The 18,924-nt window shown below is 38.7% G+C and overlaps 1 protein-coding gene across 2 annotated transcripts in view; it reads right to left on the bottom strand.

Moving 5' to 3' along the window:
• FBXW11 (F-box and WD repeat domain containing 11) overlaps nt 1-18,924 on the bottom strand; it is a 143,997-nt gene that overhangs the window by 80,113 nt on the left and 44,960 nt on the right. For both annotated transcript variants that reach the window (XM_021716352.1, XM_008065684.2), the window contains one exon: nt 17,638-17,739. In XM_021716352.1, the coding sequence (XP_021572027.1) occupies nt 17,638-17,688 (51 nt within the window). In that variant the 5' untranslated portion in view covers nt 17,689-17,739. The remainder of the gene's footprint in view (nt 1-17,637; nt 17,740-18,924) is intronic.

Here is an 18,924-nt window from a genome sequence, read left to right as displayed (position 1 = left end):
CTCATCTCTACAATAAATCAAAAAAATTAGCTGGGCGTGGTAGCGCACGCCTGTAATTCCGGCTACTTGGAAGGCTGAGGCAGAAGGATGGCTGGAGTCCAGCAGGTCGAAGCTGCGGTGGCTGGGAGCGGCCACTGCACTCTAGTCTGGATGACTGAGTAAGACTCCAACTCAAAAAAAAAAAACAGAAAAGATGTTCAGTCTTACAATTAAAGTGATGCAACTTAAAGCTTCACACTTCTCTCACCTAACCTACTGGTAAATACGCAGAAGTACAACAAAACTCAAGCTGATGAGGCAGCAAGGGAGCGGCACTCTTGTGTATTTCTGGTGGGAAAGCAAATGTGTGCAACCTTCTAAAGGAGAATTTGACAATATTTAACAAAACCAACTGTGTAATTTACCTTATGATCCAGCAACTCCACAACTAGGAATTCTCCTTAAAGATACACTTATTCAGTAATATGAAAATACATAGGCACAAGGTTATTCATAACAGGACTGTTTGTAATTTCAAAAAAAGTGGAAACAATCTACATGCTTATACATAAGAGACTGGCTGAATAAACTACAGCCAGCATAGGAAAGTACAACAGAGTACTATGCAGCCATAAGCCGAAACAAGGAAGGCCCCTATGTTCGGGATACACTTTTAAGTAAAAAAACAAAATACAAAAGAGTATATATTGTACACTACATTTTGTGTAAAAAAAAAAAAAAAAGCAAAAATAAGAAAATATACATACATGTATCTTTTCATTAATGCACAAAGAATGCCAAGAAGGATAAATCAGAAACTAATAAAACTAATGAAACTTACCTAATGGAAACAGGACAGAAAAGATGAGAAGAGTACAGCCTTTTGTGTTGTTCTGACTCCAAACTAAATTAGATGCTTTATATACTCAGATAAAAAAAGAGAGAGAGATGGAATATCAGCAGAAACGGATAAACCTAAGTATATTTCAAATGAATACTATAATCACACTTGAATGGTAGGGGCTAAACACTAACCCAAGTGGTTCTTGAACTCAGTGGCTGAAATATTCGGTCACAAACAAGATTTTTTTAAGTTACTGTAAAGAAATATTTAGTATGGTTAGTGTTAGTATATTTATTTTTCAGTGATGTTAGGAATACAGTCATTCCTCAGTATCCTTGGGGGACTGGTTCCAGAACTCACACCCCCTACCCCTCATAGACTTCCAAAATCACTGACACTCAAGTGCCTTATATAAAATGGCGTTGTGTTTGTATATAACCTAAGGATAGCCTCTCATATACTTTACATCTCTAGATTGTTCATAATATCTAATACATCTCATATACTTTATATCTCTAGATTGTTCATAATATCTAAATATTGTTCATAATATCTAATATAATATAAAAGCTATATAAATAGTTGTTCTACTGTATTCTTTCTTTTAACTGTTGTAGTGTTAGTTTTTATTTTTATTTTTAAAATATTTTCTGTGCAAGGTTGGTTGAATCCATGTATGCAGAGGGCTGACCGTAATTCTAAAACTACTTAATATGCAAGGTAGGACTGAGCAAGGGAGTAAATATATTGTGGAATTGGGATGCCAGGTTTCTTACTGTTAGAGAGTTATAAATATATCCTCATGGAAGGCTAGAATGAAATATTTGACGCTAGACTAGAATTGGAGATATCAGTATGAACTCACAGTTACTAATACATAGAAGAAGAGTAAAGTGTTTTATAGAGAGAAACAAAAGTATACGTATATCACTCACAAAGTTGGCTAAAAGAGTCTAAAAGCAATGGCATTCCAATAGCACTAACACACTTGCCACCCAAATCCAATACCATTCTTCTCTAAAAGGAACCAGGGCTCTTTGGAGAAACAGCTGGCTCCAAGGCTGAGAACAGGAAAAATACAAATGAGTCTGGAACATGTTACAGCAGAAAGTAAGGAAGTGTTTAGGCAATTATGAGGGCAGATCAAAAGACTACAGAAGCCAATTTGAAAGAGGACACACTGGCCAAACTTTGAACAATCTGACCATCAAAATAAATAGCGATGATAAAAGATTACAACCTACTGAATAAAATAGGAAAACACTAGGCCATACTGGTACAGTAACTGAAAAATTAAAATTCTGATGAAAACAGGCTATTTGTCTAGTTTCAAAGTACCTCCCCACACAGTACTTCATAATTAAAGGGGGAAAAATACCTTTACCTTGAAGAAGACTTGCTAGACACTACCTTATTCAAGGACCAAAGTGATCATCATTTTTTTTTTTTTGAGTCGGAGTCTCACCCAGGATGGAGTGCTTGGCACATTCACGGCCACCGCAGCCTCAACCTGTTGGGCTCAGGCAATCCTTCTGCCTCAGTCTTCCAAGTAGCTGGAACTATAGGTGTGCGCTACCACACCCAGTTAATTTTTTGATATATTGTAGAGATGAGGTCTTGCCAAGTTGCCCAGGCTGGTGTTGAACCCCTCGGCTCAGGCAATCCTCTCGCCTTGGCCTCCCAAAGTGCTGGGATTACAGGCTTGAGCCACCATGCCCGGCCAAGATCACATTCTTAATGAGACAAATCAAAATCACACACCACCTGAGAGGATGCAATGAGAAGAACACAGTAATCACCATTGTGATCTTCCTACCAAAGATGTATAACCCAAATATAAGCATAAGGAAACAAAAGACAAATGTAAAGTGACACTACAAAATAGCCTGTAATCTACAGAAGTGTCAGAGTTACAGAAGTCCAACGAAGACTAACAAACTGTCCCAGACTGAATAAGCTAAGGAGGTATGACAACTAAAGGAATGCATCATTCTGAAGGCGACAGCTCTGCTCTAAAGGAAATTATAAGGAATTCAGATGAAACCTGATTAGATAGCAGTAATCTATCAATGTTAATATACTAATTTGATTCTTATATTATGATTATGTAGAACATCCTTTTTTTTGGTTTTTTTTTGAGTTGGAGTCTCACTCTGTTGCTCAGACTGGTGTGCAGAGGCATGCTCCCGGCCACCGCAACCTCGACCTACTGGGCTCCTGGCAATGCTTCTGCCTCAGCCTTCCAAGTAGCTGGAACTACAGGCACGTGCTACCATGCCCAGCTAGTTTTTGATTTATTGTAGAGACGAGGTCTTGCCAAGTTGCCCGGGCGGGTCTCGAAGTCACAGGCTCAGACAATCCACTCGCCTCAGCCTTCCAAAGTGCAGGGATTACAGGCTGAGTCACCAAGTCCAGTCAAACATCCAATTTTTATAGAAAATATATAATAAAATATTACAGCATGACAGAAGCATTCAGTCAGATTTACTTTCAAAAGTTTGGGATACAAAAAGTCATTTGCATTGCTCTTGCAACTTCTCCATAAGTTGCAACTATCTCAAAATAAATAAAAAGCAACTTTTCAATGGCTTCTCTACATTAGTTAATATCTAACGCTTCAAATTGTAGGCTCACGTTCCTAGGAATAAATGTGCTGAAATCTTTGAGGCCCTTATTTTACCACCACTGTCAGATGACCGTACAAACATCTCAAACTAGAACTTACTGACACTATAGGTTCCCCAAGCCACTGTTCACTACTAGCCAACATAAAGGGCTCATCCATCCCTTTTCTGTGAACTCTATTAGATGCCCCTTGGCAATGTTTCCTTTGGCAAAGTCTTTTATTTTTTTAAATTATGTAATAGTTTCTTCCTACCTACTATCACAGTTGCCATTTCTTTAACCCTCAGTTTTTCATTTCCTATTGTCTTAAAGTACAGGACTTAATATTTTTGCCTTTTACTCCAATTACATAACTAGCATCCTCTAATGTAAAAGATTTACAAGGACTCCAATAAGTGACTCTTAAGTTTTCTAAAGAAAGGAACCTTCCTTATGTTAGGGTAGAGAGTGTTTATATGCAATCTGTCGACAAAGACTGGCAGCTTATTCATACCCTAATGCATGGGACATAGTAAGTACTCATACCAATAGCATAAATATATACAAGATCTATGAGTGATTCCATGTTTTCATATTTTCTGAATAATCCTATTCTAACTGAATGATCTCCCTTTTGAACTCTAGTCACAGAGCCCAGGCAATTCAATAGGAAGCCGTGGGTTGGCCACTGTTATGTATTTGAACTTGTCTCTGGAGTTCTTTCTCTTGGCCAAGCATATCCAGTAATAATAGGTCTTTTGGTAGGCCACGCCTTAGCTGATTCAATATATATACAAATTGCTCAGAGTGAGGAGTTGCCACTTGTAAAGAGGTATGTGAATTTAGACTATGCTGCTAAATCACACAGCAATAGGCTTGCTAAAATTTTTCAAAATGATGTTCATGCCTAGTAAAGGTACAATGAGAAGTAAATCATCTGGAAAACAATTTGAGAAGATATTTATAATGGTTCTCCTAGAAATACACCCTAAGTAATTCAAAATGAAGGCAAAGATTTATGTACAAACATGGCAATTAGTTTTTTAAAAATTCAGAATGAGCCGGGCTCGGTGGCTCAGCCTGTAATCCCGCGCCTTTGGGAGGCTGAGGTGAGTGGATTGCCTGAGCCCCCGGGTTCGAGACTCGCCTGGGCAGCGAGACCTCATCTCTACAATAAATCAAAAAAATCAGCCGGGCGTGGTAGCGCATGCCTGTAATTCCGGCTACTTGGAAGGCTGAGGTGGAAGGATCGCCGGAGCCCAGCAGGTCGAGGCTGCGGTGGCCAGGAGCGGCCACTGCACTCCAGTCTGGGCGACAGAGTGAGACTCCAACTCAAAAAAAAAAAAAAAATTAAGAATGAAGATTCTAGGCACCTAAAGAAATGACAAATTACAAAAAGCTCATGAAATGCATTATGTGGTAATTTCAAATTCTGTTACGAGAAATTATAGGAATATGTTAACATAATCATCCTATTGAGCAAGCAAAGCATAAAGCATATAAAGTCATATATACATTATACAATATTAGTGCCAACTATGTAAAACATATGCATGAATTTGAAACTAAAGGAAATATGCCAGACTATTAATGTAATTCCCTAAATCATGGGTTATTTTTCACTTTTCGTTCTACTTTTATTCCAACATTCTATAATATATAGTATGTATTAGTTTTATAATCAAAACGAGAACTCTTTAAAGCAAAACAAAAACACAAGTTGGTCTTCAAAGCAAAGTCAATTTTTTTCAAGATAATCTTTCAACTCACAGGAACACTTAGATTAATAGAACTTGAAAATGAAGTCCAAAGTAGTCCTGACTATGACAACAAACAGTATTATACCATATAATCCTAACCAAATTCAGAAACAGAACTTCCTTCACATTCCAGCTTATTATGCTTATTCTTTACTCAATAAACAATTACTGAACACCTACTGTCTGACAGGAACTATCTAGACACAGATATGTTTACCAGACAGTAAACAAGAAGACATGACCCTTTTTCTCATTGAACTTGAATTCTGGTGGGAGGAAAAGACAACAGACAGGAAGAAAAAACAAGCATGGAACATAATTTCAGACAGTGCAAAGTGTTATGAAGAAAACATAAAGCAGGGTAAAAGAACAGAGTGGAAAGCAGGAAGCTATTTTAGATTGGGTGGTCACAGGAGGTCTTTCTGACGAGGAGATATCTGATCATGCAAGCTCCTGGTATAACAACAGAAATAGCACTGCTATTGCATAATTGCTCCAAGATTTAGAAAAGTCTATTTACTGCTGGGCGTGGTGGCTCATGCATGTAATCCCAGCACTTTGGGAGGGAGAGGCAAGAGGACTGCCTGAGTCCAGGGGTTTGAGACCAGCCTGGGCAACTTGGCGAGACCTCATCTCTACAACAATAAATCAAAAAATTAGATGGGTGCTGTGGTACACATCTGTAGTCCCAACTACTTAGAAGGTGGAAGGATCCCAAGTTCAGCAGGTTGAGGCTGTGGTAGCTATGAGCTTGCCACTGCACTCCAGCTTAGGCGACAGTAGAGACTCTGACTGAAAAACAAATAAAAAAACAGCCTATTTACAACTTAAAATACAAAAATCATCTCTATGAAAGCAGTTTCTACTTTCAGAGGCAGTAAGGTATATCTGAACTAGGTTTGCATCCTGGCTCTATCATGTAATAGGTGTGTTCCCTTAGACAAGTCACATGCTCTCTCTCCCCAAGTCTCAACTTCCTCATGTATAAAACAGACATAAGAGCACTGAGCTGACAAAGCTGTCCAGAGGATTAAGAAAGATAATGTATGGGAAAGAGCCTAGTAGCATGTCTAAGCAGATAAGTGCTCATCCACTGTAAGTTCCCCAGATGCTTCTGGTTCTTCCACAAAGTGAATATTCTATACTAATGATTCTCCAGGAGGCACTCACTACTTCATTACTGCAAGTAGAAACTTATCATATTTCTATCCCCTGACTATACCAGGGCTCTAAAGTCCAAATCATCCCTAAATTTTTGTTAGATATTACTGCTATGATACTGGCTTGACAGGATCAATTACCATTTCTACTAGCATCACATTCACCCTTTCATTTCTTCATGAACTGAATGCTTCCATTCTGAACCACCAACTCTGGAGTTTGTTCTCTTCCCTATCTGCTTGTGATGTTTAATTGTATGTGTCAACTTGGCCAGGCTGTGGTGGCCAGTTTTTTGGTCAAACGCTAATCTAGATATCACCGTAGAAGTGTTTCTAGGTGTGATTAACATTTACCATCAGTAGATTTTGAGTAGAGCATATCACCCTCCATAATGTAGGCCAGTTTCATCCTGATTAATCAGTCGAAGGTCTTAAGAGTAAACACTAGCGGGCTTAGTGGCTCAGCCTGTAATCCCGCGCCTTTGGGAGGCTGAGGTGAGTGGATTGTCTGAGCCCGCGGGTTCAAGACCTGCCTGGGCAACTTAGCGAGACCTCATCTCTACAATAAATCAAAAATTAGCTGGGCGTGGTAGCGCGTGCCTGTAGTTCCTTCCAGCTACTTGGAAGACTGAGATGGAAGGATCGCCGGAGCCCAGCAGGTTGAGGTTGCAGTGGCCGGGAGCGTGCCACTGCACTCCAGCCTGGGTGACAGAGTGAGACTCTAACTCAAAAAAAAAAAAAGAGTAAACACCTTGGTTTCCCAAAGAACTTTGCCCCAACGCTACAACAGCATGGCCTATAAACTTCAATCTTGCCAGCCCCCACAACCATATGGACCAGTTCTCTAAAATATCTAAATATCAAAAAATATCTTAAATATCAAAGACTGATTCTGATTCCCTGAAGAACCCCAACTGACATGCTGGTCAATCTTAGAGGTGATCTCCCTGTGTCCACCTTGTCATTCTATTGTCTACACAGCAGCCAAAGTGATCCTGTTAGGCATCTCCTCTGGTAGAACTTCCCATCTCATGCAGAATAAAAGTCAAAGTCTAGTAAGGTCTAGAGGCCTACAGAATTCATCCTGCCTTCTCTTCTTTTCTCTCTGAAGTCGTCTCCTGCTACTCTCTCCCTCATTACACACTCCAGTCAGACATTAGCCCTCTGGCTATTCCAACAAGCCACAAACATTCCTGCCCCTGGACCTGTGCAACTGCTGTTCCGGCTGCTGGGGATTCTCTTCCCCTAGATATTCACACAGTTTGTGCCCTCATTTCCTGCAGGTGTTGGCTCAGATGGCATCTTCTTAGGAAGGCTTTCCCTGATCACTCCAAAACCAAAGCCCTTCCCAAACCTGGGGTCCCCTATCCCGCTTTTCTCCACAGAATGTATTACCATCTAACAACACATTGTATGTTTTACTAATTTTCTTGTGTGACTACAATGTAGGTTCCAAGAAAGCATAGGTTTTTTGTCTGTTTTGTCACTCCAGCTTTCCCAGACCCTACATTAATGCCTGTCATGTAAAAATCATAAACACTCTCTGCTTGAAGAAAAAAACAAATGAGTGAACAAGGGGTGATTTTTAATTTATTCTTCATGGTTTTCTATTATTTCCCACTTGCCTACACTAGGCATTCATTTCTACTATAATCATACTTTACTGACAATACTAAAAATTAGATTAACTATTTTTGGTAAGTCAATGCCTTAAGAAAGTCCATATTTTTTTATTCAAAATTTTGTCAATGAGTAATATAACCTAAGGATTTAATCATGACTATGCAGCAAAATTTAATGAACTTAACATCCATCAGTAAGAGACTGATTAAACTATTGTACACTCAGACAATTAGACGGCAGTTAGTAAAAATGTAGAACTAAGTTTACTATTACAAACCACATTGTTCATACCGTACAATTTAAAAACTGTTATAGTTCAGTATATGGAGTATATGCCTATATAAAAACAAAAAGTAGGGCCGGGCTCAGTGGCTCAGCCTGTAATCCCAGCACTTTGGGAGGCCGAGGCAAGTAGATTGCCTGAGCCCATGGGATTGAGACCCACCTGCAGAGACCTCATCTCTACAATAAAAAAAAAAAAAAAATTAGCCAGGAGTGGCAGCGGACACCTGTAGTTCCAGTTACTTGGAAGGCTGAGGCAGAAGGATCACTGGAGCCCAGCAAGTCGAGGCTGCAGTGGCCGGGAGCAAACCACTGCACTCCATTCTGGGCGACAGAGTGAGACTCAGAAAAAAAAAAACCAAAAAGTATATATACATATAAGCATACATATATAGAAATGTCAAGAGAAAAAACAGACACTAAAATGAGGTGAGATTGTAGGCAAAAGGATAATTTTTTCTCTAAACTTATCCACTGTCTATAATTCTTGCAATCAAAAGTGTTATTTTCTTTTCTTTTTTCTTTTTCTTTTTTTTTGTGTGTCAGATTCTCATTCTATGACCAAGGTTGGAGTGCAGTGGCACAATCACAGCAACCACATCCTCGACCTGCAGGCTCAGGCAATCCTTCCACCTCAGTCTTCTAAGTAGCTGGAACTACAGGCGTGTGCCACCATGCCCAGCTAATTTTATTTATTTATTTATTGTAGAGACGAGGTCTCGCCAAGTTGCCCAGGCTGGTCTCGAACCACTAGGCTCAGGAATCCTCTTGCCTCAGCCTCCCAACGTGCTGGGATTACAGGTGCAAGCCACCATGCCCACCTAAAAGTGTTACTTTCATAAACAGAATAAACAGCAAATATAAATCAATAAAATTTTTAAAAACCATCATTTTTACAAGCAGCCTAATAAATGCCTATAGTATGAGGTATATGCCATTCTTTAACGTGGTCTGAATTCCATTTACCCACTTCCTTATCCTCAAACTATACAATGAAATCACACACATTGTTTTGCAAGCCTCATACTATAACTGTTAAGCAAGGTATAGTTTTCATTTAGCAGAGGCTCACTTCCATAGGCTTACTTCCAAAGATGTGATCTATTGAGTGCTAGTACTATATGCCAGGCATTGTGCTACCAATAAAACTTTCACCAAAATATTAATTTACTTCCTGTTCTTCTGCTGCTTCAAATTCTCATCAAGTCACCCTCATCGTTTTTATAAAATATAACATAGAAATGATTTTTTTAAATTTCAATTCACAGTAATAACAGAGAAAATCGCTTTAAAAGAACGTTAAAACAAATCTTTCTGCTTGACACTGCACCTTCAAAAACCGTGTCATCATTAACCAGATACTTTCAAGCTACATATAAAAGACATATTCTACAGTATAAAGACAGTATACTACATATAAATGACAGCACAGACAGCTGTGGACCATGAGCCTACAGAAGTTGATGACTGATGATGTGATAAGGAAGTGAAGGAGAATGTTTGAAAGAGACTAGATACTTCTGTGAGTGGGACTCACTGGACACAAGGAAGTGAAACATGTACATATAATTTCAAATCAATGAAAAAATACTAGGATCAGTAAACAATATGCTGAAAATAGACAGGCCATTTAGAAAGAATACATGTCCCTAATCCACAGCATATAGAAAATAAATGACAGAAAATGAAAGATTTAAATGCATAAAATAATGCCATAAACCATTTAGAAGAATACTAAAAGAAAAAAATAAGTGTAACTACATAAAAAGTAAACATTTCTTTCAAAACTTGTATCATGGCCAAAAGTATTATTAAAAAAACCTGAAAGGCAGTGTCAAACTGGGGGAAATAAATGCAATAAATGACAGTTAATGTATTTAACATATAAATAATTCCTACAAACCAGATTTTTTGTAAATGAAGCCACCAACAAAAAAATGAAAAGAAAAAAAAAGCTGGGTGTAGTGGCTCATACCTCTAATCCCAGTACTTTGGGAGTCTAAGGAGGGAGAACTGCTTGAGCCCAAGTTCGAGACCAGCATGGGCAATACAGTGAGACCCTATCTCAAAAAAAATATTTTAAACAAATTTTTTAAGAAAAATGAAAAAAGGATATGACGAGGTAACTCATGACAAGCAAAGGGAATAGCCAATAAATACAATAACTAAATACATGTAATGCATATATTATATATAATATATATTCTCTCTCATTAGCAATCAAATAAATGGACATTATAACAAGTTATCCGTTTTGCATCTTCATTCATCAAAACAGTAAAGAAATACAAAATTAAAATATCCAGTGTCATCCAGGATGTATGACTCCCTCAGCGCTACTTTTAGTATAATTTGACCCAGCTTCTCAAAGTACAAACTAGCAACTTAAATTTTTTAATGTGCATACTCTCTTACCTAAGAAAATAATCATACAAGTTTACAAAGTCTGAGTTACAATGATGTTCAACTCAACCAGGCTTAAAATGTCTCAAAAATTATAAGCAGTCTTAATATGGAAGTGAAGATTTCTTAAAATCAGTAATATATCTACTAAATGAAATACCATGCAATGATTTAAAATGATGGTAGAAAATCTCAATTTATCAGGTTACCATGAAAAAAGAAAACATATACACAATGCCAGACAACAAAATGTTAACATTGTTTCTTAGAGGGGAGGAAGGAGTTGGAAGGGAGAGATTATTAAATACTTGTGCATATAGATATTTTAATTAATTAATAATAAAACACTGATATTCTTTAACCAAGCAATTGCACTTTTAGGAATTTATTCTAGTCATAATCATGTAAACCTAAAGATACATGTGCAGTGAAATGATTGAAGTACTTATGATACCCCCACCAAAAACTGTAGCTTAACGCCCTTCAAAAGGAAACGACCTATCTCTTTTAAATAAAAAAAGTTAAGACCATATGATGGCATATTACTGCATATAAAAAAAGAATAGAATTCTATATGATTTTATATGCAGATATGGAGAGATGGGGGACCAAAAAAAACCAAGAATTTATTTATTAAAAAATTGTATATTTATTCTTACATGTTTAAACTTCAGTCTCTTTCAAAGTACTCTCTGTTTGATGCAATATACCTATCAAGGTGCTTTTTCCACTGTTCAAAATAGTTTCTGAACACATCAATTTTGATGCCTTTTAGTGCTTCTGCAGTTTTTTGTTTCACTTCTTTCACATTGGCAAAACATTTCTCTTTGAGGATTTTCGCATCCAGAGAAACAAAAAAAAAAAGTCACTCAGGGCAAGATCGAGTGAATAGGAAGGGTGGGGTATGGGGGTCACACCATTTTTGATCAAAAACTGCTGAACACTCAGCATTGTGTTGGCAGGTGTGTTGTCATGGTGGAAGAATCAGTCACATGTTCGCCACAACTCAGTACATTTATTCTACAAATCATAACTCAGCCTTCTCAAAAGTCCGAGATAAAATCTTTGCCTGACTGTTTGATCCGGAGGAACAAATTCCGAGTATACTACAACGGGCCCACCCTCTAAAAGATAATTCCAATTTTTATTGGGCTCCCCTCCTATAAACTAATTTAAAAATTATTAACTGAAAAATAATGTATATAGTATGGTTGTACTTACAATTTTTTCAGCTTTAGGCTATAAGAATAACGGAAAACTGATAAATGATACTTTGGGAAGTGAAACTTAGGGTCAAAGGAAACTTTACATGTCTTCTTATAACCTTCAGGACTAGCTACGCTATTTTTAATTTTATGAACCTTGTTTAAATATGCTTTAAATGCTGACAATAAAACAGTGATTTGTAAAACTTTTAAAAATTAAGCCATCTAAGATTTGCTTTCAAAATGCCCAAAAAAATAAAATTGAAGAAAAGTTGAACTAAGATTAGCATAATTTTGAAAACTGTTCAAGGTAACTGAGTAATTCTCTTCATTTTTCTGCATGTTTGAATATTTCCATAAGCAGAAAGCTTTTATAATAAAATCTTGCTAAGAGCCCTACTAATTAAACAGACAAATCCAGAAGTGTTGAGGGTGAGAAGAAGTGGGAGGCACCATGCAAAGCCCTCCTTTATCTCTTGAGTGCCTCCAAAGTCAAGCTGGGGCTCCACAGGACACTACAACACCACTGCTATGATCATCACCACCCCCAGAATCGTAGAGAATGTGCACAATTTGATGGATTCCTCCATACCTAACAGAAATGACACCCTCAGATGTTCTTTCTGGGTGGTGATAGGTGGTGAGGTTACTAATTTTTTAAAATATATTTTGTAAATTTTCTTATAAAAAGAAAAAATGAGCCGGGCTCAGTGGCTCAGCCTGTAATCCCAGCTTTTTGGGAGGCTGAGGTGAGTGGATTGCCTGAGCTCGCGGGTTCAAGACCCATCTGGGCAACTTGGGGAGACCTCATCTCTACAATAAATCAAAAAATTAGCTGGGTGTGGTACCATGCACGTGTTAGTTCCAGTTACTTGGAAGGCTGAGGCGGAAGGATTGCCGGACCCAGCAGGTTGAGGCTACGGTGGCCAGGAGTGGCCACTGCACTCCAGTCTGGGTGACAGTGAGACTCCAACTCAAAAAATTTAAAAAATAAAAAATAAAAAGAGAAAAAGTTTTTTAACGTTCATAAACTACTAGATTCTGCCACTGAACAACTCAAAAGGTTCACATGATCAGACCCAGAGTGATACAGGATAATCAACAAGAAATGCCAAATTCCCAATGCTCATTAGGAAAGACACAAAAGCAAGCGATGAAACAGTCACGTGCAGCCTGAGAAGACAGGCCCTGGCTCTGGACAAGGGAGAACACCAAACAGGAGGAAGCATATCGTATGAATGGTCTTTTAGCTTATTCTCACACTGCCCTGCAATCTAAGACTGCAGTACTAGAATTCCCACTTCTTGAATAAAGAACCAGAAGCAAGCAAAGAAAGAAATGGATTTTTGTCACCATTCAACAGTAAGAATCAGTAAGATTGCCTTCTTCTACTTCACAAAAACCCTGGGTGGTAAATAAAACTAACTTCTTTTTTTTTTGAGTTGGGGTCTCACTCTGTCACCCAGATGGAGTGCAGTTGCTTACCGCGACCTCAATCACCTGGGCTCAGGTGATTCTTCTTCCTCAGCCTCCCAAGAAACTGGGACTACAGGTGCACACCACCAAGGCCAGTTCACTTTTTACAGAGATGAGGTCGCACTGTGTTGCCCAGGCTGGTCTTAAACTTCCGAGATCAAGCAATCCTCCTGTCCTGACCTCCCAAAGTGTTGGGATTACAGGTGTGAGCTACCACATGGAGGCCTACTACCTTGATTTTTAAAGATGAGGAAACTGAGCTTCAGAAAAGTAAAGGAAGTTGCCCAATGTCACAGTCATTAGAAGGGACAGAACTAGAATTGAGATCTCTTTGTTCCTGAGCCAGGGTTCTTGCTACCAAGCTATCTCCCTTCTTTAAAAAAAAAATCCTCTTATGTCAGTGGCTATGATAAGTTCTGATGGTAGCATTCTCAGACCACTGTGGCTCCCTACAATCCTGAAAGAAAGAAAAGAAACAAGAAAGGCAGCTGTCAAGAGCTGAATGTAATTACCACCAAGCACTACATGCACTGGAGCTTGGAAGGAGGCACTAAAACTTGATTCACACGATCCTCACACCGTTCCAAGTAATCAGTCCTACCACTGAGAAAAGCTTACCACTAACACTTGCTCTGAGCTGAGAGGCTGAAAATAGCATTCCCAAGAAAATTTGTCAGTCTACATCACCCTGGGTGTGTTAGCTTTACATTTTTAACACTACAAATTAAGGGGAATTTGTTTCAATCTAAAAATGGCAGTTGCCACGTTAAAATGGCAGTTGTCACTACAGCCTGGTGACTAGAGCACTGGCTTTGCAGTTATCCAGATTAGGTTCATAACCCAGGTCTGCCACTTAAATAAATGTGTAATCTTAAGCAAGTCAACTCAGTTCTCTAACTTCATGTACAAAAATGGCAAGATAGATAACTTCTCTGTAAAAGATCAAATGAGATAACCCAAAGCCTAGAGGCCAAAACACAGAAAAAAGGTGGAAAATAAATTATCATTGGTATTCTCATGCCATAGGTGCCTTGGCAAATAAACACTCTACGTAGCCTGAACTCTTGGTTATCTGATGTAACAATCAGCTGGTCAATTCTGGATATCTTAAGCAAATGAAATACTGACTCAATTCAGCAATATCCAGATATCCCAGCTCAACTGTTCTAAAATATGTAGGTTAATCCTAGTTTAAACTGGTTCACTTTGTTTTAAAAACACATATAGGTCTGGCTAACTTCAGAGATTTATTACACACACATGCACACATGCCTGGCCTCCATTCGTGGTTCTGCCTGGATGTTCATACACAGGTCTGCTACTTCAATGGGCTCCTTGAGAGCAGGGAATAAGTCTGTGTTGTTCATCCTTTATATGCCCAGCACCCGTAGAGGCCCTGGCACATACCAGTTGCTCAGTAAATAGTCTTGGAATTAAGTTAGCAGAAAGTACATTCAGGAACCTCACTAGTTTTAAGGTCCAGGAATGTGCACTTTTGGCAAACAGAATGCCAATTTTTTTTTTCCTATAGACTTTGAAAAGTTTTTTCCATTTTGTTTTAAAATAGAAAATTGACTAAATAAACTACACAACACATATCAAAAGTAAAGTTTCTGCAAATAAAACTAAGATGGAAAACTCTAGAAAGGTAGCATTGTAGCATAGGGGAAGGAAAACCGGCTTGGGAATCAGGCAAATAAACATGTGGTTCATATACCAGTTCTACTACTTTCCAGTTATGTAAATATTAAATTGGGTCAAACAGTCACCTCAGACTCAGTTTACACATCAGCAAACTGAAGATAACATTAATAGCACCTAACTCACAGGATTGTCACTAATACATGTGAAGCACCAAGTGAGTAGGCAGTGAGTGGTTTTTAAGTCTCTGATACCCCTTTTCCTTCTCACAAATGGCAGAAAGTAGACTGGCTCAATTATGCCTAAGGACAACTATTTTCACAACTATTTTTCAAAAGGTACACTATTTCAGTCACATAGGGCAATTGGTCAAATTTACAACTATCAGTGGGACCAATGTGACAATTTAAGGGGGACCCTGTCAAGAAACTCCAGAGCCCATGCAAAGTTAACCAGGCCAGCCCTCTTCAGCAATCTACCCCTTCTCTCAGGCCTGCTTGAAATGAGCTTGCCAAGAGAAGTGTGCAGTGTCAAGGAAGAGGCACCTTTGCGATAAACCACAGATGCAGCATGTAAGCAAGGGAGTACTATCTGAAAGCCCAAACCCAAATGAAAGCACGAAATTTTAGCACTGTGTGGGAACTGGAGGGAGAGGGGAGGATGCAGCAAACAAATACGTGGAGTGGAAGGAAGTCTTCTAGGCTCATTAATAAATGTTTACTTTCCATTCACATGTGGAACAAAATAGGGTAATGACTTGCTGATTCCAATCAGCTGAGTACTTATTTCATCTTACTGCACTGTATACCCTCAATTAAATACTAGCAAAAATTAAAACCTAAGTAAACAAAATACCTTACACACCACTAAAGACAATATTGCCCCCTCACTGAAATAACATCCAATCAAGGCAATGTTTCCTTTTTTTTTTCTTTTAAATGACTATCACTGAAAGAGATGAATCAATGAACTTTTAACAAATTTGGATTTCCATTTTCAACAAGGTAAGAAGCCATACTTGCTTCCACTTGCCCTACCTCCAGAGAAGTCATAATACTGTTACGAAAATATAGTCAATGATGCCTTCCATTGGTCAATTACTTTTAACAGAATGCAATTTTTTAAAAATCTGCACTTCGAGACCTCATTAACAACTACAATTCATCCCCTACTTAAATTTCCAGTTCTGGAAAAAAAGAGGGTCAGTCCACTAAAAACCAACTGTGACATTCATTTATTTTTTGTTTGTTTTCCCAGAAAAATAGAGACAAGAGTGTAACCATTATTATAATGCAAATATCCATTATATAGCACCAAGGAGAGTACATGCAATAATGCCAGCCATTTCAAGAACATTTGTTAAAGTTACACTGCATGCAGGGAAGCTGCTTTTCCAAAGATAAAAATACATTCATTACACTAAAGCCTCACTGAAGCACCCAATTCCTGTACAGTTACAGTTGTGAGCCACCTTTATATATATATAAAGACAACTGGGCTTTATAGTGCATTCACTCTCTAGTTAATTGCACTAGTGAGCTTATACAGTTTTCTAAAGAAAGCAATTTGCATCAATAACAATATCAATGCTACTCAGAATGTTTGCCAAAAAATAAATAAAATGACTGACTCGAATTTGAAGAACAGTTTCCTTCTTTCTGGCTCCCTAGCTCCATCTGAAGACTGTAAACATGAATAGAAAGGTAACCTTGAGATCAGTCAAGTCACCCATGCCATCATAACATCCCTCTAATTCAATGCCTAATTTTACACTGTTTTCCTAAAACAGGACAGTCTCAAATGGATGCCAGGAATTTAATATTGCTTTTTAAAGATATATCAAAATGTCTGGAATAAACAGTGATGAAAACTGAATATTGCTACTGAAACCATAATTAAACACATGCTTGCTCTAAACAAAGCTTCACAAATAAAGCTACAATGTTTTCTGCCTTGGCTCTCTTAGAAACCACCCCAACAAGAGAGGCTCACCAACTCCACTACCACTAACAGTTTTATCCTGAGCAATCCCTTCCCACCCACCCAAAGTTTTACTTTTATCTGTGGAATTCTCTGCCAGCCACGGCCTGGAAAACTGAGTGAGTCCTGAGGGCAGGTATCAGATTTAGTCTTTGGGAGGTGGCCCAAACTGACAAGTTATCGGCAGCATAAAGCTGTGATCTTTATAAAATTCAATTTGAGGCTTTACACCAGTAGAGATTCCCTCGCCCCTCCTTTTTTGAAGGGGGGAGAGAAGCAAGCCAAAAGGATGTGTTTCAAAGTAGAAAAATCACCACTTTAATTATTAAACCCTCCCCACTCATCAAAGACTTGTTAAAGGTAGCCAAATGAAAAATGCCAGGATTTTTTGGCACATGCACAACTATTAAACATGAGAATTGCAACCTTAAGGTAAGGGGGAAAGAATCAAAAGCAGGAGCAGAAAGGGGAGAAGGACAGGGTCCAGCCCACCCTGTTTGCTCAGAAGGGCCCCTCTTGGTACTAACTCCTCCATGCGGGGCACCCAGGCTGGAGGAAAGCAGAGGGTTACACAGAACATTTAGCAGACTTAACATTGGATTAAACACACTACTGCAAGTTTCAACAAATGTTCATGGCATACGTAAAAACACATTTACAACAAGAAAGAAGAGAGGCACCTGGAGACATCTGACACTGGGCATGCTCTGCAGGCAACTCAGTGCGCACATGCTCTCTACCAGGTTGGCGCAGCCTAGCCACAAAGACCTTGGCACAGAACACTGCAGGATGACAAAAAGGAAGGAAGAGAAGAAGCAGTTAGAGGCCGCAACAAATCACTCCTTCACACAGGCAACTAGAATGTTAGTTGGGGCGGGGGTGCACCCTTGGCAATTTGGAGGTTAGGGATGGTCCCACACAGCACACTGAGACCTTGGGAGAGGGCCCACTCTTGTTCTAAAGGAAAGGAGGTTTCTGCTGCCAATTCTAATTTCTCAGGATACGGTGAACGGAATCAAGAGGGGGGAGAGCATTTAAAGGAAAACCCACTAAAGGGAACTATGAAAGTCTGAGTGCAAAACAAACTTAGTGGTGAGATCATTGACTATGATTTCATAAATGCAAAGGTTTCTGGTATCCGTCATATAATCATAATTGTCATCATTACTTAAGAGCCTACTACTTGCCCGGCACTTTAAATTTGTTCTCCAACCCTCACACCACAGTGTAAGGAAACAGGTTAAGTGTTTTGCACAAGGACACACAACAAAAAGGGGCGAGTCAGAATTTGAAACTTTGGTTTGTCTTCTACCAACACTTTCTTTCCACAAGACTATGATGCCTCCATTGCAAAAACTCTGATTCCCCAACTTTTGTATAAGAACAGTTTTGCACTTCCCTAAAGTCAAACCACAGGAGACCTAGAGAGTAAGGCAAAAGAAACAAGAGAGACAAATGATAGTTTGATAGATACAGGCATTAAAAGATTAAAAACACACGTGATTGTCCTGTTCATCCATATCTCTGCCTTCCCAAAGAAAAAACACTGGAATGTCATGATTCTCATTTCGGACTTTGTTTATAAAGTTTGTTTGATATGACTAAAAATTTTTAAAAAGCTTATTACATTTACCCTTTCCCAACCTCTTTTAAAGCTTGCTGTTTTTAAGGGAATTAAGAAAAAAAAAGTACAACATAAAAATGAACATGCATTATGGCTAGTATTTAATAACCATTAGACTACAGTGTTCAATAGATATTTTTCAGATCTGAGCTCAATTAATTACAGGAAAATCAATAATCATGCAAAAAAAATTGAAGGTTGAAGCCGGGCTCGGTGGCTCAGCCTGTAATCCCGCGCCTTTGGGAGGCTGAGGTGAGTGGACTGCCTGAGCCCGCGGGTTCGAGACCCGCCTGGGCAGCGAGACCTCATCTCTACGATAAATCAAAAAAATCAGCCGGGCGTG

Source organism: Carlito syrichta, unplaced genomic scaffold (assembly GCF_000164805.1).
Source record: "Carlito syrichta isolate Samal-C Ts95f unplaced genomic scaffold, Tarsius_syrichta-2.0.1 Scaffold308774, whole genome shotgun sequence".
Classification (NCBI taxonomy): domain Eukaryota; kingdom Metazoa; phylum Chordata; class Mammalia; order Primates; family Tarsiidae; genus Carlito; species Carlito syrichta.
The sequence above is the reverse complement of the archived record's forward strand: the minus strand, read 5'-3'. Positions and strand labels throughout refer to the sequence as shown.